Source organism: Phoxinus phoxinus (assembly GCF_949152265.1).
Source record: "Phoxinus phoxinus genome assembly, chromosome: 3".
NCBI lineage: Eukaryota > Metazoa > Chordata > Actinopteri > Cypriniformes > Leuciscidae > Phoxinus > Phoxinus phoxinus.
In genome coordinates, this window is record NC_136878.1 from 20,417,744 (window position 1) to 20,442,936 (window position 25,193).

General features: G+C 36.3%; 1 protein-coding gene across 6 annotated transcripts; it reads left to right on the forward strand.

Annotated features, from left to right (window-relative positions):
* Positions 1 to 77: 77 nt before the first annotated feature.
* usp20 (ubiquitin specific peptidase 20) lies at positions 78 to 24,990 on the forward strand. Of its 6 annotated transcripts, none has more exons than XR_013796774.1 (26): positions 78 to 193; positions 1,163 to 1,261; positions 1,345 to 1,398; positions 2,545 to 2,607; positions 2,764 to 2,898; positions 3,538 to 3,622; positions 4,422 to 4,491; positions 4,644 to 4,757; positions 4,916 to 4,994; positions 5,409 to 5,841; positions 6,943 to 7,089; positions 7,188 to 7,300; positions 8,616 to 8,788; positions 9,582 to 9,676; positions 9,817 to 9,850; positions 9,990 to 10,035; positions 10,121 to 10,301; positions 10,463 to 10,589; positions 13,239 to 13,408; positions 14,329 to 14,410; positions 14,683 to 14,791; positions 15,415 to 15,517; positions 17,393 to 17,733; positions 19,024 to 19,157; positions 21,563 to 21,679; positions 23,114 to 24,990. XR_013796774.1 is itself a non-coding variant. In XM_079605975.1 (25 exons), the coding sequence occupies exons 2-24, from the start codon at positions 1,181 to 1,183 to the stop codon at positions 17,727 to 17,729; spliced, it is 2,718 nt and encodes a 905-aa protein (XP_079462101.1). In that variant the 5' UTR covers positions 78 to 193; positions 1,163 to 1,180; the 3' UTR covers positions 17,730 to 17,733; positions 19,024 to 20,582. The 6 variants fall into 6 exon arrangements, 2 of the variants coding, with proteins under 2 accessions (XP_079462101.1, XP_079462102.1); XR_013796775.1 differs by having other exon boundaries at positions 9,606 to 9,676; XR_013796777.1 differs by lacking the exons at positions 21,563 to 21,679; positions 23,114 to 24,990 and adding an exon at positions 17,016 to 17,050 and having other exon boundaries at positions 17,393 to 17,461; positions 17,575 to 17,733; positions 19,024 to 20,573.
* Positions 24,991 to 25,193: the final 203 nt, after the last annotated feature.

The following is a 25,193-nucleotide window of genomic DNA, read 5'->3' on the forward strand; positions in this document are numbered from 1 at the left end:
AAATAAAAAAACGTTTTTGATCAGATGAAAGAGCTGCAAAGCATTCATTGGCTCTGGTCAAAGCTGTGACGCACACTATTGCTATATTCAGTATGGATGCTGTTTAGTGCACTGTTACCCACCTCTGTTACAAACACCACAGATTGGCCTAAAATGATCATCTATGAGTGTTATTTTTGTTTATGTCTGACAGGTAAATAACTGTTTTTATCTTTCCTTCGGTTAAAGCGAAGTGTCACTGTTTATTTGTCAATATAACATCATGTCGACGAGCGTATGAAAAGTGTCTTGCAGCCCGAGTGGAAATATGGCCTGTTTATTCAGCAAGATCGTGTGATGTAAGGTTGACGATGTCATTTAGTGGAATTGTATTGTGTTGAAGAACAAGATAATTACCGAAGCCGTAGAAAGTATCCGTATGTTTTGAGATAATTTTTTCTGTCTGGTTCATATTATTATTGTTTTTCAGTTTCTCTTCGGATAAGTTAAAGCTACTTTTCGTGCGAAAAGCAGATTTACAGATTATTTGTATAATGTATTATTGTGCATTTCTCCACTGTAACAATGGACGGAGTGTATGCGATGAATTCATCATTCAGTCGTGCTAGGCGCATGAAACAGCAGTTTTGGGCTCCTCAGTCCTGAGAGTTTCAGGCACCGACTCACATTGCCACCTCATATTAAGCAGATGTGCTAGAAATCAGTATCAGTTTTATTCCTGTTTTCTTATGTAATTATTATTTTAAATAATTTTTTCAATGAATGCAGATTTTCTCTTTTACACTGATATTGAGAGTGTAAGTTTATTTTAGAAGGTTAGACTATACTTAAAGGGACAGTTCAACAAACAATTTAATAGTCATAATTTTCTCGCAATCACATTTTTCCAAACCTGTTTATTTTTCTTTCGTCTGTAGAAAACAAATTGAGATGTTTGGCAGAATCTTGTTTTTTTTATGTGTGTGTGTCTAAGGTGACTGACTTTATACATTGGTTTTTGTTTACCACAGAAGTTAGAAAGTCAAAATCAATTTGAGGCTAAATAGATGATTTCATTCATTTTTTGGGGTGTACTTTGACCCCACAACTTCACAGCTGTTTATTGTATTGATGCTGTGCAGACTTGTACCAGTAGTTGTCAATTCTTTGTGCTTTGTAATAGAGTGACGTCAAAATCAAGATGACTGACAGCGGGGATCTTTGTCCTCACTTGGACTTTATTGGTGAAGTAACTAAGGAGGAACTTATTCAGAAATCAAAGGTTAGAATTGCTTTTGCTGATATTTAAGCCTTTAATGTATTATGAGTGCTGTGTATTGAATTGTATTGTTATTTTTACTCAAGGGCACGTGTCAGTCATGTGGGGTAGGTGGGCCAAACCTCTGGGCATGTCTACAGGTAAGGAGCCTATTCTCTAGCAAGCATACAAGCACAATAGACTTTAAGCATGTAGAAAGATTTATGAATGCAATCTTTAAGATTAGGCCTATAACATTTCTTTACAATCAACATGAAATCAAAAATCACAATTCATATTTTAAATGGAATATTTCAGTATCTTATTTATCAGTGCACATCATTCTTTTTTAAATGCTTGTTCCCTCATAATCTTTAATCAAAATAACTTCCCTTCCTCTTGCAACAATATTTCTTCTCTTCTCTGATTATGGTTTTAAATGAAGGACAAACCAGAGCAAGTGCATGAACACAGCGCATAAGGGAATTACAGCAGTGTATGCACAGTGAAAAAGCTCGCACGTAAAATGAAAACTTGCAGAAATCCCAAATCCCAAACTCAAGCACAAAAAAATATGATTTTGCACACAAATCAGTTTTCCAAACCTTTGTGTTAACAAATGCTATTGGTGGCTGGCCTTCTCTGGAACTCTTAATTTGATTGGCTGTTTGTATTACATTAACAATGTCCTCCTGTTGTGATTGGCTGTTGTTCGCCCTCTCCGAACAAAGACTGTCAAAACAGGCTGTGTTGGGAATGGGATGGCAGACCGTAAAGTTTTCTGTCCAAGTTCATACATATGTCTTAGTGGTGGTAAGATTCTTCTTGAATTGGGGCAGTGGCATACTACGGAGGCCATGCATTATTATGTTTTCCTTATTGTTTTCTCATGATCTCGGCATAGCAAGTTGTTTTCTCTTGATCTAAACATAAAATGCTGTTTTCTCACGGTGTAATTTTATCTTAAATTGGTTTGATATAAACAATGGTAAAGTTGGTTTAATATTGGTCTTCCGTTTGACAAAAAAAATTTCCTCAACATTAAACGAAGTGCAATCACAAAATAGTAGTGGTTCATTGCTGTCTCTCGTTTAGATCGTGCACGTAAACTAAAGCATCATTTCTAAATAGCCGCAAGCACCAAAGGCCCGTGACCTGCATTTTCTCTTGTTTGAGAGGCAGTTTCACTCAGATATACATCACAATAAGAAACTAAAGACTATTGCAACTTCTGTTTCATGTCGACTTCGAAGTAAATTATACATTTCTTGAAAATCATTACTCTCTTTGTCTTGTTTTGCCCACAGTGTGACTGTCCCTATGTAGGCTGCGGAGAATCATATTCTGATCACAGTACTATACACGCACAGGTGACTTTCTTACAGTTTGCTTAATCATTTAAATATTTTGTGCACACTTTCTTTCTATCTATCTAAGCATTCATTCTATTTCTATCTAGGTATCATCCATATATGATTTTTTTGTTCTTTTGTACATGTGTGCATCTTCTTTTTACCCTTTTCCAGGCCAGAAAACACAATCTGACAGTAAACTTGACCACATTCAGGGTGTGGTGTTATGTCTGTGAGAGGGAGGTGTTTCTGGAACCAAAACCTGTTACTCCTATATCAGTAGCTCACTGCTGCAAACCACACGAACAGGTAAATTCATCCGAATATTTAAGAAATCTACACTTTCTGCTGTTTAAGATTGTATAAACATGATTAAGATGGTACTTCCTGTTCCTGCATTATTACTATGTGACCCTGGACCACAAAACCAGTCAGATAGGTAATTATTTTTATTGAGATGTATACATAATCTGAAAGCTGAATAAATAAGCTTTGCAATGATGTATGGTTTGTTTGGATATGGCAATGTTTGGCCGAGATACAACTATGCGAATATCTGGAATCTGAGTTTGCAAAAAATCGAAACATTGAGAAAATCGCCTTTAAAGTTGTCCATTTACGTTCCCAATTGTGTTGCATTCACTCATAAAAATAAATGTTTTGTATATTTACGGTTGGAAATTTACAAAATATCTTCATGGAACATGATCGTTACTTAATATCCTAATGATTTTTTGCATAAAAGAAAAATCTATATTTTTGACCCATACAATGTATTGTTGGCTATTGCTACAAATATACCCGTGCGACTTGTGACTGGTTTTGTGATATCATATTTTTTGTGATTAAATATCACATATCAGTCTGAAGATCTCATTTAGAATTTATAAAGCACATGTACAATACAAAATACACAATTCACTCATTTTTAAGGATCATCTTCCCCAGATATATCACCCACTGAAGGCGGTTCCTATCGCAGTGGCGGATGAGGAAGGCTCAGAATCTGAGGAGGATGAGCTTAAACCTAGAGGTATAATCATGTAGACAGGAAGCTAGTACATATTGCATGGCTTTTCAAATCCTTTAATAAATGATACATGGCAAGGACACCCACCTAGGCATTGATGGGGACATGTGCACTACCATTCAAAAGTTTGAGATCCGTATGATTTTTGAATGTTTTTGAGTCTTTTATGTGATTAAATACACAGCAAGATGTTATTACAGTTCAAAATACCTGTTTTCTCTTTTTTTTAGACATTTTAAAAGAGCTGGATTTTCAGCAGCCATTTCTCCAGTCTTTAGAAATCATTCTAATACATTGATTTGCTGCTCAATTTGTTGAAAACTTGATATCTTTTGTCAGGATTTTTTGATAAATAGAAAGATCTTTTTGTTGGTAAAATATACAACTTTTTACTGTCATTTGATCAATTTAATGCATTCTTGTTAAATAAAAGTATTAATTCGTATTATTTATATTATAAAAAAATCTTATTTATGACCTTTTATATAAACTTCTACATTTGTATTTACTAACAGATGTGACTATATTGCCCTGCTTATACAACAGCTTAAATGAGCGGATTCAATAATAAACTAATAACCAGTCAATTTCTCTCTTTTTTATATGAAAATATTGCTTAATGGAAGTACATAGTCTGAATTAAATTGAATCTCATTGTCATTGATTATGTGTAATGACTAAGATTCTATTCCACACTGCAAAATGTAAGGGACATCTATCATTTCCAAAAGTAATATTTAGCAAAGTTGTAGGCTGGTGTTTGCATTACTCGTTATGCTTAATACTCTTTATTGTATCTCAGGTCTCACAGGGATGAAGAACATTGGGAACTCCTGTTACATGAACGCTGCGCTGCAGGCCCTGTCCAACTGGTGAGCTCATAACTTGTGCACCATAAATAGGCATTATCCAGACAGCACAGATTGGAAGCGTGACTGATTCCACTGATTTGTTTTTCAGTTCTGTGCATCATGCCCTTTAAATTGACAATGGTTTTCCTGTTTATTTTTATTTTTCTCTTCAGTCCTCCTTTGACTCAATTTTTCCTGGATTGCAGTGGGTTGGTGCGTACGGATAAGAAGCCGGCGTTGTGTAAAAGCTTTCAGAAGCTTATCTCTGAGCTCTGGCACAAGAAACGGTAACAAGCACTGACTTGCCAAACCGCTAAACTAGATCTGGCCAGTTCTAGCTAACCTAATTTTAATCTATTGAGCTTGGCCCTAATTATCTGAACCGTACCGTTCTCTGTTGATTTTCTTTTTCCGTCTTCTGTACTTTCTTTTGCTTTCTGTCCAGGCCAAGCTATGTTGTTCCTACTAGTCTGTTTCATGGAATCAAACTGGTGAACCCCATGTTTCGTGGCTACGCTCAACAGGTATATAAAGAAGTGTTATTTTAGTATTATTTATAAAGTATTATTTGTATATTTTCAGTTTTCATTGCAATTTTTTTTATTTTAGTATTTTTGTGGTATGCTTTTGTAATTTATTTTGAGTTTATAAATATTTCTATTTAGCTTTATTTTATTTCAGTTTTAGTTTCACTAATTTTAGTACGAAAACTTCAACTTATTTTATTTTAGTAAGTTGCTAAGGTGCTAATTTTCGTTTAATATTTATAAGTTTATGTTTTTCCATCTAATATTTTTATTTAATTTTATCTTTATTTCAATTAACAATAGTTTAGTTTTAACAGTAACAATGCTGATATAAAGATTACTATGCAACCTTTCAAGACTGTAGTTGTGTTTCTCATATAAGCCCCATACTTCTTGCTTCTGTGTTTTTAGGACACTCAGGAGTTTTTGCGATGTCTGATGGACCAGCTTCATGAGGAGCTGAAGGAGCCTTTGACCGACTGCAGCATTGCGATCTCAGATGTCGACCCTGACCACAACCTTGACAACCTTAACCATGTCGATGGAGACCGAAGCCCCTCTGAGGACGAGTTCCTGTCGTGTGACTCTGGATCAGGAAGCGAGAAAGGAGATGTAGAGAGGGCAGGAGGAGAAGCAGAGCTGCTCATCCAAGATGAGTGCGTTGGAGTGAGAGGAAATGGAGGGATCTCGGAGAAAGAAAGGCTGAAGGAGAGAAGAGGAGAAGAGAGGACACGGGAAATGGATGAGGATGCAGATGTGGATACGGCCGCACAAGAGGGACAGGCAGAGAGAGAAACACAGGCAACCACTACAACCACAACTGTGCCGGCATCAGGAAATACAGGTATGATGTTCTTGTAATCTTAGGCTACGTTTACACTGTCAATTTTTGGGATTGCCCACCGTATTTACTTACAGGTGTGAGTCTCAAAATGTCACATTCACACAGCAACTTACAGTAGCTTTCCCAATACTGTCCGTATGAACGTGCAACAAGAGTCAAGCCTGTATTCTCTTATCAGTAACCATATGACAGTGACCAAAATAACATTAAATATGGCGACTTTCATAAAACTGAAAAGTCTTATTACTTCTGACACGACAAGAGTTCCTGTGGAGAACAGTGACTGGATCTAAAACCTTCAGATCACACACAGCTCACATCTGCATCATTGTAAGCTACCGAAACCACACATGAAATCCTGCAACACACAGTAGACACACATTTGTACTTCACAGAGTGGTTCTTTCACATTGTACGACATGACGAATAACTAGTTGTCCAGTCCGGTTCCGTTCACACACAGCAAGGGTTTTCCGAGATGGCAATTGTTAGTCCTGAAAACTGAACAAGAGTTTGTTTATAGAATGCAGTTGTGAACGTTACCGTATTAAGAACTCAAATACAGGACTGACAAGCGTATTTGGCTGCTGTGTGAATGTGGCCTTACACTAACAAAAGTTTGGGAACAAGTTATGTTTTTGTATTTTTGAAAGAGTTCGATAAAAAATACAGCAAAACCAGTAATACTGTGAAATGCTATTATAATTTTAAATAACTGTTAAGATTTATTACTGTGATGACAAAGCTAAAATTTCAGCATCATTACTCCAGTCTTCAGTGTCACATGATCCTTCAGAAATTAGTCTAATATGCTGATTTGAAGCTCAACAAACATGTATTATTATTATTATCTATGTATAAACAGTTGTGCTGGTTAATATTTTTGTGGAAACCATGATAATATTTTTGGAATTCTTTTGTAATAATGCAAAAGTCTTTGTTTTAACTTTTGATCAATTTATGCTGCATAAAAGTATGATTTTTTTTATTTTTACTAACTCCAAACTTTTAAACAGTAGAGAGTATGTTTACAGAGTTTCTGAAGTGTTTGGATGTGAAAACATAAATCTTTTCACTTCCTGATCCCTCTTTTTCTTGCAGAACCTGATAATGAAGCTTCCATGCACTGTCCGTCCTCTCATCCTTCTAGCCCCGCTCACAGTTTGCAGGAGCTTCACTCCAGACTCTCCAGCAGCCCACCAAGATCCAGCCCCCTCAGAACTGGACCTACTTATACTTTCAAGAAAGGTTTGCATCTCTCATATGGACAAATACAGCATATCATTTTTTTTGTTGTAAAGTTGGATTTTGCTTTACACTAAATAACCATTATGTTTGTCTTGTAGCTCAGATGCTCCTTAGCACCAAGAAGAAGAAGCAGTCCCGTTTCCGCAGTGTTATTTCAGATACCTTTGACGGATCCATTCTGAGTCTGGTTCAGTGTTTGACATGTGACCGGGTGAGGAAGGATGCAAGGAGTTTTTCTGTCTCTAGAGGGCACCAAGCATCAAATCACATTCATTACACTTAAAAATATACCACTGGGTATAGTTCGGATCATTTTACTGACTTGGATCTTTGAATCTCTTTCATCAAAATGAATTAACCTTTTTTTCAATTAATTTTGTTCATTTCAGCAGAATATAATAAAAATGTTACATGTTAATGGGAAAATACTCCAACACATCTACTTACTATAAAAAACTATAATTCAACAAATTATGAGAAACGGGAAGTTATTAATTAATTGCTTAGCTGGGTCTTCAGGCAATGCATTCAGTTAGTTTATCTCACTTCCCGATCTCACATCAGACCCAGCTCAAGTTTCAAGTCATTCGTTCATCCCTTGACAGCCCAGAAGCTGAAGTAATGATTAGTTTACCTCTCAAGTCTTTTTTTTTTTTAGCAGGTTGAGGTTTGAGTCGTTTGCTCTTTTGTCACGTAACTGAATGTTGTTATTATAAGTCAAGTCAAGTCAAGAATATTTGTATAGCGCTTTTCACAATACAGATTGTATCAAAGCAGCTTCACAGTATTAAATTAAAATAATAATAAAACGTCCATGTTTGGTAATGCTAATCAATAGTAATATTGATTGATTCATTAAATTGAATTATTATATGTAGGTATCTTTGCTTTATCAAAGTGATTTTACCCATCATACGGATAACATTCAAAGCATTAACCAACTCTTTACCACATTCAATGTTATGGAAAAGAAACATCATAACAGAAATTCACAAATTTATAAATTGTAAGAAATAAGAAAGCTACAATCTGAGACCAGAAACGCATCACTAACTGTAAGACTAAAAAAACTGACTACGCTCTTGTTTGTTTGTAAGGAAGTTTGGGAATTATTAACTAATTTCTTTATCCAATACGGCTGTCACGTCATGTGATAAAAGAATAAATGACTCACGAGGTGAACTAATCTTTTCTGTGTCCTGTACAGAACCAATAGGATGTTGCGCATCCTACACAAAATGTCAACACAAAATGAACAAATCACTCTCTGAGGCAACTTGTTCCCGGGTCAATTTAAAGAGTTGTTCAAAATTAACAAATCGTTTATGATCAAACCTACAGTGGTTTCCACTTTCACTTCAGGTCATTTTAGAAGAATTCAGCAATTCATAGCTGCACAAAACATACTGTGTTCATATCACATAAACCAAATGTTATGTAACTGTAGAAGGTTATATTTCAATGGTACAGTATGTGTAAGACTGGAGAAATAACAATGTTTAAAAAAAGAAACTGCCTTTTTTTAGATTTCGACAACTGTGGAGACCTTTCAGGACCTGTCTTTGCCTATTCCGGGTAAAGAAGATTTGGCCAAACTCCATTCCTCTATCCACCAGAGTGCTCCAGTTAAAGCTGGTGTCTGCACGGATGCCTATCTAGCCCAGGGCTGGATCTCCTACATCATGGATTCTATACGAAGGTATAGTGAGAGTGTGGTTGAGGCTGAGAAGGAACTAATGGAAAAATGTATTGCACTACAGTCCAAAAGTCTCTTATGCTTACCAAGGCTGCATTTATTTGAACAAATATACAGTAAAAAGTCAATGTGAAATATTATTACAATTTAAAATAACTGTTTTCTAATTTCATATATTTTTATTGTAATTTATTCCTGTGATGACAGCTAAATTTTTAGATGCCATTACTCCAGTCATGTGTCACATGATCCTTTAGAAATCATTCTAATATGCTGATTTGGTGCTCAAGACCTTATTGTTATTGCTGTTTAAAATAGTTGTGCTGCTCAGTATTTTTGTTGAAACCTTGATACATTTTTTTTTAAAAGATTTCTATGATTAATGTAGTACATAAGTTCAAAAGAGCAGCATTTATTTGAAATAGTAAAGACTTCTACATTGTAACAAAAAATATTTAAAAAATCTTTCAAAACATCGTACTGACCCCAAACTTTTAAACGGTAGTGTGTGTTCACCAAAAGCTGAATGTAAACTACCGGTACGTAATTGCCCTGAAAAAAAAAAAAAAAAAAAAAAAAAAAAACTCTGATATTGTAATGTAACTGCGGACAATGCGGATGATCCGCAGGTCGGCGGGCCAAGTAATAAAAAAATTATGTTCTGATTACCGTATACTGTATACCCGAATATAAGACGAGGTTTTTGTTCTAAAAATGTGGATGATTTATTTTTAACGGCGGATTCGGGTGACGTTAGATCTGATGCACACATCTCTAAATGTGTGTTTTTATGCAGGTTTGTAGTGTCTTGTATTCCCAGTTGGTTTTGGGGTCCCATGGTAACGCTGGAGGACTGCCTGGCAGCCTTCTTTGCTGCTGATGAGCTGAAAGGTAAGCACACCATATTTGACATTTATGAATGTGGAATTATGAATGTGACGGCAAAGGGTACAACAATTAATATTCACTTTCCACAATGTTGTACTGTTTGGAAACCATTGGTTGATGTTTTCTTTCTTTCCGCCAAACAGGAGACAACATGTACAGCTGTGAACGATGTAAAAAGTAAGATTTCTTATATTAAAAAAAGGCTAAATTGTAATCTAATCTATATAGTAATTATGGTTTTACAGCCAAAACCATACTGTAGCTGTTAGGTTTACATGTTTAGAAACATGCTAATTTACTCTTACCTGCTTTCCAGATTGAGAAATGGTGTGAAATATTGTAAAGTTCTGCGTCTACCAGAAGTAAGTACACCCTCCATTTCGATCTGCTCTTTTCAATACAACTTGTATTCCTAGTTTGTTTGTTTATGTGTGATCTCCTTTGCAGATATTGTGCGTTCACCTGAAGCGTTTCAGGCATGAAGTCATGTACTCGTTCAAGATAAATAGCCACGTGTCATTTCCATTGGAGGGTTTGGATCTCAACCCCTTCTTGGCTAAGGAAAGCCCGTCGCAGATTACTACCTACGACCTGCTGTCTGTCATATGTCATCACGGAACTGCTGGGAGTAAGTTACTTCTGTGTAATATTGCGAAATATAGTTTTGAGGTATTAATAAATGGCCTGGTATTTGTTCATTGCTGGCGCTTTTCCCAGATGAGAAAAAATATATTATTTTGTCTAATTTATTTGAGTGAAAAAATATATTTTTTCCCCCCTGTTGAACAGGTGGTCACTACATAGCATACTGTCAGAATGTGATCAATGGACAGTGGTACGAGTTTGATGATCAGTATGTAACAGAAGTGCACGAGACAGTAGTGCAGAATGCTGAAGCGTATGTCCTTTTCTACAGGTACTTTTTTTGTGATATTTTATTGATTTGGTAATGTTTGTTTAAATAGCACACAGTAGTGTTTTTCTTATTAAAGTTGGCTTGAAATGAAAATTCACCCTTTTTTAAAATGCACCTTATTGTTTATGATTCCTCCTTGCATATATTTGACCCTGGATCACAAAACCAGTCACATGTCGCATGGGTATATTTGTGGCAATAGCCAACAAAACATTGTATGGGTCAAAATGATTGATTTTTCTTTTATGCCAAAAATCATTAGGATATTAAGTAAAGATCATGTTCCATGAAGATATGTTGTAAATTTCATACCGTAAACGTAAATATATAAAACATAAATTTTTGTGAGTGAATGCAGCACAATCGTGAACATAAATGGACAACTTTAAAGGGGTCATGACATGAAAAACCAAATTTGCCTTGATCTTTTGGTATATAAGAGGTCTTTGTACCATTAAAACGTCCCGCGAGTTTCATAGCTTAAGACGTCCTCCCCATTATAAACGAATAATTTATTTAATCAAGCTCTAAATACAGCTCGTTCTGGATCCATGGTAAGAAGTGGCGTCACGGTACGAAGTGACGTACCAGCGTTTGCATATGACCGCCTCCAGCACAAGACAACTACGCTTTAAGCGCAATGCAACTACGCTCATTTCGTGTCGTCGTCGCGCCCGCGCGCCGCGCGCCTCACAAGTATTCAGTCGACGGACAGCGAGTGGGTCTGTGTACAGGGAAATTACGATGCCGCAGATGTGCTGTTCCTGGCTGTGGACAAACAACATCTTTGAATACGCTGCGAAAGATCCAGTCGTCAGGGGAAAATGGATGCACTTTATTTTTTGCGGACGTCTCAGTCACGGCAGTGTTAGTTTAAGCGTTTGTTCTATACATTTGAAGGATGACTGTTTTGAGAACAAATCCTAAAATGATGCTGGCTTTGCCAGAAAACTGTTGCTCAAAGATAAGTCCGTGCCGACTATTCTGGGCTCAACAACGACGACGCAAACTATAAGTAATGTATTTAAAACTTTAAACTACTTTTTAAATACGCCGAATCCGCAAATGTTCTGGCTGGGGGCATAATAATTGATGCATAGGCACTGACGTTAGCCAATCATAGCAGTGGGCGTTAACACTGAACTCTTAAAGGGGAAACACCCCCAAAACAGACTGTTTGAATCAGAGGATGAGAAACAGGGTGGGAAAAGGTCATAAATCACTACATTTTAAAAGTTTTTTGTAAAAAAAACTATAGTAATACTATATTTGCACCTAAGGGAACATAATAATAAAATAAAAAAACCCATGTCATGACCCCTTTAAAGGAGATTTTTTTGCACCCTCAGATTCCAGATATTCAATAGTTGTATCTTGGCCAAATATTGTCCTATCCTAACAAACCATACATCAATGGAAAGCTTATTTATTCAGCTTTCATATGATGTATACATCTAAATTTAAAATGTTTTACCCATGTGACTGGTTTTGTGGTCCAGGGTCACATATTTAATTTGATTTTTTACATTTATTTTGACAAAATATTATAACTCAATCTTCCAGTCAAACGGCAGACCTCTCTCTGGGGATGTACAGTAAGGTCTATATATATTTGGACACTAACACAATTTTCATAATTTTGGCTCTGTATGCCACAGAATAGAATTAACAAAACCATCCAGATGAAATTGAAGTGCAGACTTTAAGATTTAATTTAAGGGGTTGAACAAAAATATCATGTAAAACGTTTAGGAATTGCAACTGTTTTTATACACAGTCCCTCTATTTTCAAAGGCTCAAATGTAATTGGACACTTTTTTGTTGAGAATCCTTTGCAGGAAATGACTGCCTATAGTGTTTCATCGCCATCTATTGGCCTGGCAGCAGAATGCAGAATTTTTAGTCGTTTTCGCGGATCCGTGTGAATCGGGATCGTTTTGACAATGGTGTCGTCTTGTCTGTATGCCGAAAACTCAAAGGAAAGACATCCCCGTTTTAAGCGTATCGTTGTCGTTTAAACGTACACTTAGAATCAACTCCAGACTCCATCTTTTACCTGCTTAAGCAATGAAGAAACAATGAATGAATAGCCCACATCTGTCCATGAAACAGCTTTTGAGTCAATTGTCTAATTACTTGTGGTCCCTTGAAAAGGGGAGATGCGAAACCCTCAAATTAAAGCTGAGAGTGTGCACATTCTATAAGTGTAACTTGAATATGTTTAGGCAAATGGCTAAAATAACAAAAATTGTGCCTGTGTCCGTATGGACCTGACTGTATGCCAGACTTATCCAATCATTTAGTCCGCATAAACCCACCCCTTTTCTTACAATCACAGGCTTACATTTAGATCTGCCTCCATCCAATCAGGAATGGATGGATAGAACCAAGTCCCTGGCCTACATTTTTTGTGAGAATCTTGTTTCACTTATATGTACGTCACGATAACTATGAAAATATATGTCGTTACTTATGTTACTCTGCAACTGTTTTACATATAATTACCGGTAAATGAATTGTCCTTTTTTTAATTTTTTTTTATGACTAAAACGATGTGTGCTATAAGTTCATTAGGTTCCATGCCAATAGATGTCAGAATAAAATCCAATACTATTGGGACATTAAATGGTTTGTTAATTTTTCTTTTAGGAAGAGCAGTGAAGAATCTGTGAGAGAGAGACAGAAGATTGTCGCACTGGCTAATTTAAAGGAGCCCAGTCTGCTTCAGTTCTACATTTCCAGAGAATGGCTCAACAAGTTCAACACATTCACTGAGCCTGGACCCATCGCCAACCACACGTTCCTCTGTCAGCATGGAGGTATAATCACACACAAATACTGTCATGTACCGGTATATATATATATATAAAACCTATCCAAACTGGACCAATTTAGGTTGAATTAATTACATGACTGCAATATTAATTTACCTACATCAAGGTTTTGTCAGACCATATGTTCAGAAGAGTTTAGGGGGTGCCAGGGGGCACTTCTGAGCCTTACTCTGTCATAAAGTTTACTGCTCTAATGAAACCACACATTTTTTTTCTCTGTACTGTGCTTACTGTGTAAGTATGAAGAGTACAAAGTGAGTAAATGGATTTACTGGCTGCAGTATGTGGTATGTGGCTGCAGTTAAAACAACAATTACGAGGTTAACATAGAAATACATAATCACACACCCCTATTTGACCCTCACAGTTTTTTTTTTTTTTTTTTTTTTTGCTTGACATAAGTGACATACAGTCTTAAAATGTTGTATTTACTTCTCCTCTGTCTGCATGTAAAGACTCGTGTGGCTGTCACAACTCGCACATCTTCTTACAACTTTTTCCTTTTATATTTTTTAAAAGGAAACTTTTTCCTTTTAAAGTGTATCTAGGATCGCCTGAAGGTTTTTTTTTTTTTCCTCTTCTAGAGCTTCATGTGATGACTCATATGTGAACTATTAATTGCATTAAGCCACCGAATCTAGCGTGTAAATGGTTTTATGAGAGACAACATTTCACGTAGAAAGTATATTACAACAAGTGATGTGAATAGCTAAAATAATCTTATAATTAATCACCTTTTTATTTATTTATTTTATTAATTTTACCCTCTATTGGCACTTTTGGAAAATAGCTCATTTTCAACCCAGTATATGCCCCCCTATGGTTTGCACATTGGTAGATATTTTTGAATCTTTTTCACTTGCTGTAGCAGTAAAAACTTAATTCAGGTATGATTTTTTATACAGGAATCCCTCCTACTAAGTACCATTATGTGGACGATCTGGTCGTGATCCTTCCTCAGAATGTGTGGGAATATCTCTACAACAGGTGAGTCATGCATAGCAATGCACATTTTTGACCTTTAGGAAGTCCTCAGGACATTCATCACCTCAGTGAAACATGGATTATTTTTGAGCTTTTGATCAACAAAACCTCAGTCCAACCCTGAACTCACAAGATGTTTATGGCGTTCGGTCGGTTCGAGGCATCTGATGTCATGTTTAAGGAACTACACCAGCAGTGCAATGTAAACATTGTTGAGTTATGTGTTTGCGCTTTTCATTGGCCATACTTTGAACATTTCTGCATGTCTTTCACAGGTTTGGGGGAGGCCCAGCCGTGAATCACTTATATGTGTGTGCCATCTGCCAAGTAGAGATCGAGACCTTAGCCAAACGTCGGAAGCTGGAGATAGACACCTTCATCAAGGTGAACAAATGACTTCACACAGACAGAGTTCTCTAATGTTTGCGAAAATAAGTGCTCTTCATGTACAGACAAATTAGTTTGCACTTGCGGGTTTAATATGTTGCCAACTTTTGTAGCCCACTTAAAAGTAAACAATGAGATGCTGTCCGTCACCACAACACTCACTGTGAATCACTGATAGGAGGGAGTGCATTTGAATACAGTTCTTCTATCTAGGTTATCCACTCTGATATACAGCATTTTAGGTAACGTAGTGTGGAAACTCCTCTTGGAAGGAGCATAATATTCTTGGAAGCGTTTGCTGCTCGTAAAGCCAGAGAACTGATGAAAAACAGACTGCATACTGAACAGATCAAGAATGTGACCTGTACTTGAATCTTATCAGGAGTGCAGCATCTTATCAGGTGCATCAACAGCTTTGAAACGGACATGTTTTGAAGCTTTGGGAAAAATTTGGATGTCATGTTTGAAGCTCAAAAGTTTTTAATGGGGCGCATCAATATTAAATCCAGCTATAACTGTTATACTAAAGAGTACGGAAACACTCAGATTGTTTAGAGAGAGTTTGAAGTTGATAGTGGTTATATCCCTCTCTGTTTCTTTTTTTCTCTGTCTGTCTATAGTTAAATAAAGAGTTTCAGGCTGAAGAAGCGCCTACGGTTATCCTGTGTATCAGCATGCAGTGGTTCAGAGAATGGGAGAACTTTGTCAAGGGCAAAGACAACGGTACACTCTTATACAAACTCACAAACATGTGATACTGCTTATTTGATTATTTAAAAAAAAATATATAGCAATGAATAATAATGTAAATCTGTGGCATTTAGTTCACTGACTTGAGGGAGGAATTTAAGTGTCTGTTTATATTGTACAACTATTTTAAGCAGTCTATTTGTATTAAAACAGTCACTAATAGGGGTGCAACGGATCACAGTTGATCCATGATCCATACGTACCAGGCCTCACGTTTAGGCATGCATGTGATTCGTGGATTATTTGCTAAGTTTAATCACCATAGACTGTAAGTTTATCATTTGCATGCGTTTTTTTCTTGACAGTTTACACATTGAAGCGATTTTAAACCATTCAGAGAAGAGGTGAAAGGAAACTTGATCATGCGCTGCTATCTGAGCGTACAGCCGCACACACCCAAAGCGTGCGCACACAGAGAGAGGCGCATTGTAGACTAAGCGCAAACAAAATTGATTCCTCTTTCACATCTCTTTGCGCTTGAACGAACATACACACTAAATTGTTAAAATACCCGCAGTTGAGAAAGAAATCAGATGTGTATCAAATTGGATCCGTTCATTAGGTCTTAAAGTGACAGCAGCCTATAAAAATCTACTGATGTCTATGACATCAAACAAACAACAAAACACATCTGAAACAAAGATTTTTCTATATTTAATCTATACAGTGAACACTAAAGTGTTCATTTATATTTAATGAGTACATTGCTGTACCTGAATACTACTGTTAGACCTCACTTTATTTGTAACTTTGTTATATTGTATTTATTAAAAGTAAAGTTACTTTTAATAAATTATAGTAAAGCTATCAAAAGTAAAGTTACATTACACCCCCCCCCCCCCCCCCCCCCTTCTTCTGGTCCGCAAAATGAGTCACTATGGTCACTATGAAATCAACATTGACAATTCTTATTCTTATACATTTTTATGTAAAATTGCAGTATTCAATAAAAGTAATTTATCCATGCACATCATTATTTTTTTTTAATTCATGTGCCCTCATAATCTTTAATCAAAAACATTAACGTCCCCTTCCCCTTACAATGACATCTCTTCTCTGTTGACATGTAAACCAGCACAAGGACTTGGCAATAAGGTTGTCCAATGGCCTGGCGAGTTTCCATTCCTCCCCTCCAGCTATTTGTCACTCACATGAAACAATCGCAGCAATTAGCAAATGGCAACAATCCAATCAATTCCCGATAGACAAAATGAAGTCACAAACTTTTTTTTTTCTTGCGCGAGGTACCCTTTTACTTGCATTTACGTAATAGGGAAGAAAATTCCATTGCATTTCCCAGTTAATGCTGACTTTAAAGGGATAGTTTACCTCAAATTAGTCGTCATGCTGTTACAAACCTGTATGACTTTCTTTTTTTCTTTACACAAAAAAAGTCAATTTAATTATATGGACAAAAAACACTGAGACATTTTTCAAAATATCTTCTTTATCTTTTTCTTGTGTTCCACAGAAGAAAGAAATGCATACAAGTTGAATGACATGAGAGTGAGTAAATAATGACAGAATTTTCATTTTGGGGGAACTATCCCTTTAAGACTTTGTGTACCTTACAAACGTCCATGCTACATTAGGTGATGTGTGTAACTTTTACCTGATGTTATAGTTCTCCCTAAAAATTATAAACACTGGCTCTGAAACATTCAAAACATCACTCTGTATGTTTGAGTGTCCCGACCAGCCTGACATTGACTCAACTAATGGCGGGATTTCAGTTCTGCCAAGACCACCCTCTGTATTTTCAAGGGAATGTTTGCTTATGCACTGTAAAGGTCATTATTTCCCCCCCTACCCCCCTCTCTCTCTTTCTCTCTCTCTCTGCTGGTTTAGAGCCGCCCGGCCCCATTGACAACAGCAAGATTGCAGTAATGAAAGGCGGACATATCCAGCTTAAACAGGGTATTGCCTGTCCAAAAATTAATGTGTCTGTGACTCATCTTGTGTCAAAACTTTGTCTGACTCGCATGTGTGTGTTTTTGTATATAGTTCATTATCTATGGTTTGGTTTGCAGGAGCAGACTACGGGCAGATATCTGAAGAAACGTGGCAGTACTTGTTAAGTATTTATGGCGGTGGGCCAGAGATTGCAGTGCGGCAAACCATCAGCCCCCCAGACACTGACACGCATGGTGAGAGGAAGATAGAGGCAGAGACCAGAGCCCTCTGAAATGGTAAGAGTGACGTCAAAAAACGATTTGAACACTAAGCCACACTTGTATGTATGTTTGGGCCAATCAGATTTTTTTCTAAAGAATTCAGCAAGGAAGCATTAAATTAGTTAAAAGTGATATATTGTTTAAAATTAATAAAAGTATTTGACACTTTTTTTGTTTTTATTATATATTTTGTAGAATATATAGAATATGTCTGTAGTTAAAGCATAGAACTATACCTACTCTTCTGTGGAACCTGTGTGAACCCTCTTGTCTGAGAAAGTGAAGTTAGTTCTGAGAAAAGCTCAAGCATCATTAATTCCAGACGTTTCGTCAGCATATGGTACTGACTGGTATGATCCAGACAGGCTGATTAATCACATCTACATACATCACCCTTGTGTTTGGCTGATTCTTCAATTAGGGGCACTTTTACTACTTGAAATCCTGAAAAATGCAAGTTCATACAAAAAAAAATCATCTTAATGAAATTCATGCTTCAGGTGGACTTTGGTATAATGTGTAATCTATTTTTTTTAATTGTTTGTGATTGTAACGACATGACTATGGTGACATATTCAACAAATGTGAAATAAGCTTTGGACTTGTTAATAAGCTACTAACTAACTTATTGTGTACTTAAACTACAAAATAACAAAACCTCAGAAATGAAAATAAAATACACATTTAAATTATCAAATAACAGGATTAATAATGGTTTGATTTGATCTCAGATCAAAGTGTAAAACATATATAGAATAAAGATTATTGTGTTTGTCTGCTGCCCTTGCTTCACATTTCTACTCATTTTATTTACGTATGTATATCATGACCAAACTTTGCAGTAGTTTTGGGGAAAGTGAATTGTCGTTATAATGTTCATGTAATTAGTAGTTTTGTTAAACACTGAAAAATCTTTCTTTAACTCTTTCTTTTAAATCAATTAATAAGAAACATAGTTTAATCTAAATGTAACCTTTTAAAAACGTTTAAAAAATAGGGCTATGTGAATTGTAAATGTTATAATTTATAACATGCTACGCTTAACATGAACTATAAATGTTTAGAGTTATTATAATCTATTCTTTAACACTACAGTGATTTAAAAAAAAAATGTTTTACTGGAGCTTCTCTGTCCCCTAGATGATTTTACACACAAAAAAAGTTCGATATTTCATTTTTTATACATTTAAATCATCCTAGAAGACAGAACTACCGTAGTTGAAGAATCACCCATATATTTGAATACAGGAATGAAACATTCACTTATCATTGATAGGTTTTGTTTGTTTCTTTGCTCTACTGTAGGTGATGAAGACCAACGTGTGGATGACAGTCACGCACTGCGCTTACTGTCTTGCAAGCACTTCGTGAGCATTTCTGTGGATCTGTTATCTGTGACTGACAGAGCTCTCCTAGTGTAGGAAAGGGTCTTTTTTTAGGTGAATAAATCTATTGTCAGACACACACATAAAACATATTTAACATTCATGAAGAAGCTTCATACATGTGCGCTGGTGATATGCTTGTTTCTGTTGTCATTGGGATTGAGGGCAGTGACGTAAGCCTTTCTCAGTAGTGCAGAGGTAAATACATAATGCATCAAGCAGGACATATTCAAACTCTCCCTCAACATTTTTGTTAGAGCTGTTTTCTGACGTCTGCCTAGGAAAAATAAGGCTTGAACGTAGTATCTGCATGTTCAAAGAAGCTTTCTTTGCCACCCAACACTATATCACAATAATTCACAGTACAAATGTGATGAAATTGAGCATGTTGGCACTGAGTTTTTTTATTTATTTAATGAATAGTTGAAACATGATGATGTTGAAGGGTTCATTATTTCAGCGTTATTTTACAGCGAGTTGTTTACATTCCTACCTCCGAGATCTAGGAAAACAATTTCCATCAATACTCAACAATCAAATGTTCATGTTCACGCTAGCCACTAAATCATGTTCTCTGGAAACTATAAGAGGGATAAGATTTGATGTTACAGATATTTGCCGGTTCCAACACTTTTGCTTTGAAAGTTATAATTCAGGCATTAAAATAATTCATCTTAAGTAGCAACAGGATGTGATGCCATGGGTGAATTTGCCTTTTCATGTTGAATCTAGGGCAGTTTACTCAATGCTACTGAAATTCGACCGAAACTGTCATTACACAATATAAGATTTCAATATTAAAAGCTCAGGATGTGTTTCCATTAATATTACATTTTGTTTTAATGCTCTTTAAAATCCTCAGTTTTGACATAGCTCCATGCTCTGTCCCAATAAAAGGAAATGAATCCTTCACGGATATCCCCATCTCGGCGCCACAGCACTGACACAGGGTTGCGTAAGCTACTATGTTTGACGTATTCACTATTAAATGGTCTTCACATGTTTCACAATTTCCTCAGACTGGCAAAAACGTTCAGTAACTGCTTACTCAAATGCTTGGTGTGCTGTCTGTTGAAAGCTGCATCATTTATATGTCACAATGTTTTAATGGTGCAGCTCCACAACCTCAAATGAAACTGAACTACTTTTCCAAGGGAACGTGCAATGAGGCGAATCAGATGTGTTGGAAATGCTAATAGAATGCCGTTAAGCTAGCCTATGTCATTTCGAACATATTCTTTGTACATAAAAAAATGTAACACTATTTATTTATGAATGTCTTCTTTTCTCATAAGCAAACGGTCAGAATTGTGGAGAGTTGCTTGTGTATAGGACAACATGGTCTGTTACATATTTTGTTGCAGGAACTTCCAAGGTAACTTCTGATGTAATGCCTTTTTAACTTAAGTGATTTAAATGTTAAGACCTGTCTGATTTGACTTCTAGAAATAAAGCCTGTTCTTTCTCCACAGTGTCTATTTCTTTATACTTTTTATATAGTTCTGTGATCATGTTCCCAGAATTGTCTTGAATGGCTACATTCCAGCTTGATCCAGTTATAAACTTCAGATCCGGTTTGCGTAACAAAGCCATGCCCACACTTGTTAAGTTGTTTCATAACCAGAATCCTATAATCGTCCCTTGAGTCTTTTTTTTTTTTTTTTTTTTAGCTGACGATTTTAAATGGATTCTTAAAAATATATTGTGTTAATAATGTTTTAATTGTTTTGTACTGGACATTGTCAATATACAGTGTTTATTAACATTATGATTAGCTTTAATTTTTGTTTTATTATACATTTCTATTTGGCTTTAATTTATTTCATTTCAGTTTTTGTTATTTTAGTACTTCAACCTAAATATTTCTACGTTTTTTAAGTTGAAGGTTTTCCATATTATATTTAATTTATTCTTTATTTCATTAATTATTAAAGTTGTAATGGTCAATTACATTTTTATTTAGCTTTATACAATAATGACACTAATCTATCACATAAACTGGACAACTCTTTCAGTTTTTTTATTTGTTTATTTTCCTGTTTTTCTTAATGCCTTTTATTCTCTACTGGCTACCTATCTAAAATTATATATTTGCTATTACTATATATAAGAAAAAAAGCCTATAGTTTTTAGGCTGAGCTATTTTACAAACTGCGTCTTAAAATGTCCAAGGATCCACATTTATCTCCCAGAGCTCCAGGCCTCCTTTAAGCATGCTGAGGAACATCTACTCAATGTTACCTTCATGCTCGAGGCTCTGTTCGTCTTAATCACCCCTCCCTGCATGCCCCCAACCCCCCACCCTCCGTCTCCATCCTCTCTTTGTCCTCACACAGCCCCTGGAATATTGCTTCAACTGCCTTGTATAAACCAAGTAATCTCACGGGGAAGGTGAATATTTATGTGACAGAGCTCATTATCATTGTTGATGTCATTGTAAGTCCTCTTTCTGTCTGCAGGCTGAAGAAAGGAGCGCAGGAGGAGGAGGAGGAGGAGAGAAGGATGCGGAGATCTGCAGACCACCCATCTGAGCGGCTGTCTTGTCTGCCGTAAAGGATTGTAATTTTCATCCCAAAGTGAGTCCTCATTCCTCTGTTTTTGCGCAATTGCTGCATCTGGCTTTCATTATCTCTAAAGGGTCATTTCAGGAAATAAACATGCTTTGTGTATGACGTCTAACATCTTTCTGGTTTGGTCCACTGTTTCTGTAAACATTAGCATGTGTGGTATAGCTGGGGCTGCAGAAACATCTGGCAGCTCTTTTGTTTAACACAATAGATAAATAGTGAATTGCTGAGTCTAAATGATCAGGTTATTGTTAGTCAAGACTGTGTACAGTGTGCTTATTTTAAATGATAATAACATGTGAACCACAGCCTTGGTTCATAAAACCAAAAAATTTTTTTTTTTTTTTAGTTTAAACTAATGTGATATTTATGGTATGAATAAGAGTAAAATTAATGTACACAGAGGTGAAAAACTTTTTTTCGCTATAAGCATAAACATTGTAGTAACTGGTAAGATTGCTGTGCTTTCTGCTCAGATTTGATGCTTGTGAACACCCAATTTGAAAGTTTCATAATCATATATGAGTGTATTGAAATGGGCTTTCTCTTATAAAATACACCAATATTAATTTAATTTAATTGCTTAAAGCAATTGCACGAATCAATCAACATATCCAACATATCAGGAGGTAATTCTGCGGTCTCCCAAACCTCAAATGTCTGCTATAAAGGAGATTCCCTTCAGTTATCTCAGACACAAAGGCATGCAGGTAAGAGGCGTAAACAATGAGCTCAGAGCAATGTTGTCAACCAGGGCAACATCGCATCAGGCATGAGGTAATAACCTCATGGCTGTGAAATGAATTTTTAATAGACCTTGTTATTAACACTTCAGTGGGTGCCGAGCTTGTGCATCTCTGTCAGCCTGTCACAGCTCGAGTGCTCAAATTGATCAATGTTAAGACCCATTCAAAGTTATTTAGGTGCACTCTTATTAACACACACACACACACACACACACCTAAAGTATATAACACCTAATGCTGTAATCACACAGTTATGTAAAGATCTAATGATTTACATTTCCATGTTATGGAGTATAAAATGTTATCGATATTAGAGATTGTATCGGTCGATATTGGATGTTTAATTGTGCATTCTCATTGTCCCCCTTTTTTACTTTTAGATCAAATTCGCTTTCATCTAATGTTATCTTTAAAAACACTAATTATTTAACAGTTAAATGTAGTTTTTCAGCAAATCCGAAGATGAATATCCATTTTTCATACTGTACATTCAAATTTATTTGTAGCATGTAGAATGACTGATTTTAGTATAGTCAGCATCATCTGACTGCACACCTAGGTATTTTGATACAAGTCTTTTACCCAGCGTTCTTGTAAACCGCAGGCCACATTAGTGTAAAGATAATTGTTATGAGGTGCAGATTATCTGTGATGCCATCAGACGACACTGCTGACTGTGTTATGTTTCTTTCCCCAGGCTGGACAATGGTTCGAGATATGTATCATGACACCACCGAGACTTTAGCAACAATAGCGACAATGATCAGAGTCACACCCAGGATTCACAGGGTGGGAGAATACAGCTTCACTGATCTTTGACTTGGGCAAAATGGAGTCTTTATTAGCTTCTGATATTCTATCTGTTGATAACGTGAGTTCAAAGCAAAGTTAGTAAGGTGTGGTACTGCATTTTTTAGTAAAACACTCATGTCATATTCCAATTTCTTGTCATATTTTTAACCAACACTAAGAATCTGACAGAAATATTACTGACCATGTTTCAATATTTTGCACTACACTTACTATTGACCTTGTAACCTTGTGACCTTTCAGTAATTCAGTTGCAGACCTGATCTGCAAGCTCTGATCCATTTGTGGTCTGCAATGCACATGCTACGACAATTTGACTCTTAGTCCCTCTGCCTTTTCTTGTCTCAATGTTACATTTTCAGTTTCCTGCTTGTACTCCACCTTGTAATTGTCACTACCTCCAGGCGAGGGTTTGAACAAAGCATTCCTAGGAAAGACAGACCTAAGTCTAAATTTGCTTTCTCACGCTCTCTTTTTTCTGTTTAGCCCTTTTCACACAGACACGCTCACTATTTGCCATCATATGTTGACTCCAACTGAATCCTTAAATGACATCCAGTGCTTGAATGAGTAAAGGCCTCTACTTTGCAGACATGTATACCTGATAAAAGGTTACGTCATATAGGAAGAACGTTTTTTAGGCAATTTGCATCTGACGACATTCTCAATAATGGGTTGTGCCCTTTGCACACAGTTGATTAATATGTGGAGGGTTTCTGGCTCACAAAGAGGCCAGCCATCAATGGACATGTCCCATTTGCCAGAGAATCCTCAGCAGGACTACCACAGACTCTCAGGCCTCCACTACACTTCCTCTTTCTCTGATGCGGAGGACTGCTGCGATGACATCACAAATACAAGCTCTTCCTCCTCCTCGGACTATCTCGGAATAGACTGTTGACACTTGTAGTTTAGTACTATTGCAGGTTGCTGACACCTTTTGCCAAATATTACCATTCCCTTTTGCTCCAAATTCAGTCACTCACCCAATGTCAATGAAATACGCCGAGGCCACGACACGACATGTCCACATTAATCCGGATGCATTTGAAAACTACATTTTCGTTTCAAAACGCTCTCTGTCCACACTAGCGTTTCCAAAAGTTTCTCATCCACACTGAAACGCTAAATTCTTACTGCGCATGCGTAAAACCTGATAATAGCTCACTGAGATGATACAGATGGAACAGATATACATTTATCACGCTATTCTTCTGGCAGGATCATTTTATTTAGCAAGATATCTCACCATTCACTGATGCATTCAGTCACCAGTTGGCTATGTTTGGTCTAAAATGAAACTGCTCTCATGTTTTGCCACAGGACAGCAATTGCGAGTAAATTTTCTGTTATCTTTGCAGGACTGCGATATGAAGTGTACACAAAGTGACATGTCTTTTTATAACAGTGTGAAAGTGAATATGACATTACAGGCTATTTCACAGGACACAGTTCCACACTACAACACAAAAACAGCATTTTCGAATGTATCCACTTGGGAAAGCGTTTTCAAAAAGCTCAGTTTTTGCAAGACAATGGAGAAAATGGAGAGTAAAAGAGGCATTGGACAAGACCTTAGTCTGCCCGAATTAAACCTAGTGTCTTGACTAGGGTTTTGCTCTTGTTATGTCCACAATGTTCCACAATTTCTATTCTATTATAGAATCACCCTTATTTTTTATCATTGTGGATGGAAATTCTGTTTGGAAATATGAATGTACATTATAAAAAATAAAGCATTTAACTACGTGAAAATTTTAATACAGTTGGTTTCTTCTGGGAGGTTTCATTCACATACACAATGGATATTGTGATGAAATCATGGTGTTTTAAGGTGCGGTCAGATTTACTATTGTTTGACAAATTTTCACAGGGGCAATCCAGCTATTTTAAAAGTGTGGCCCAAGCTAGATTGGGTTTGCCTGCCCATATTTGGTCCAATTCTTAGCCAGAACTAAACCAAAACA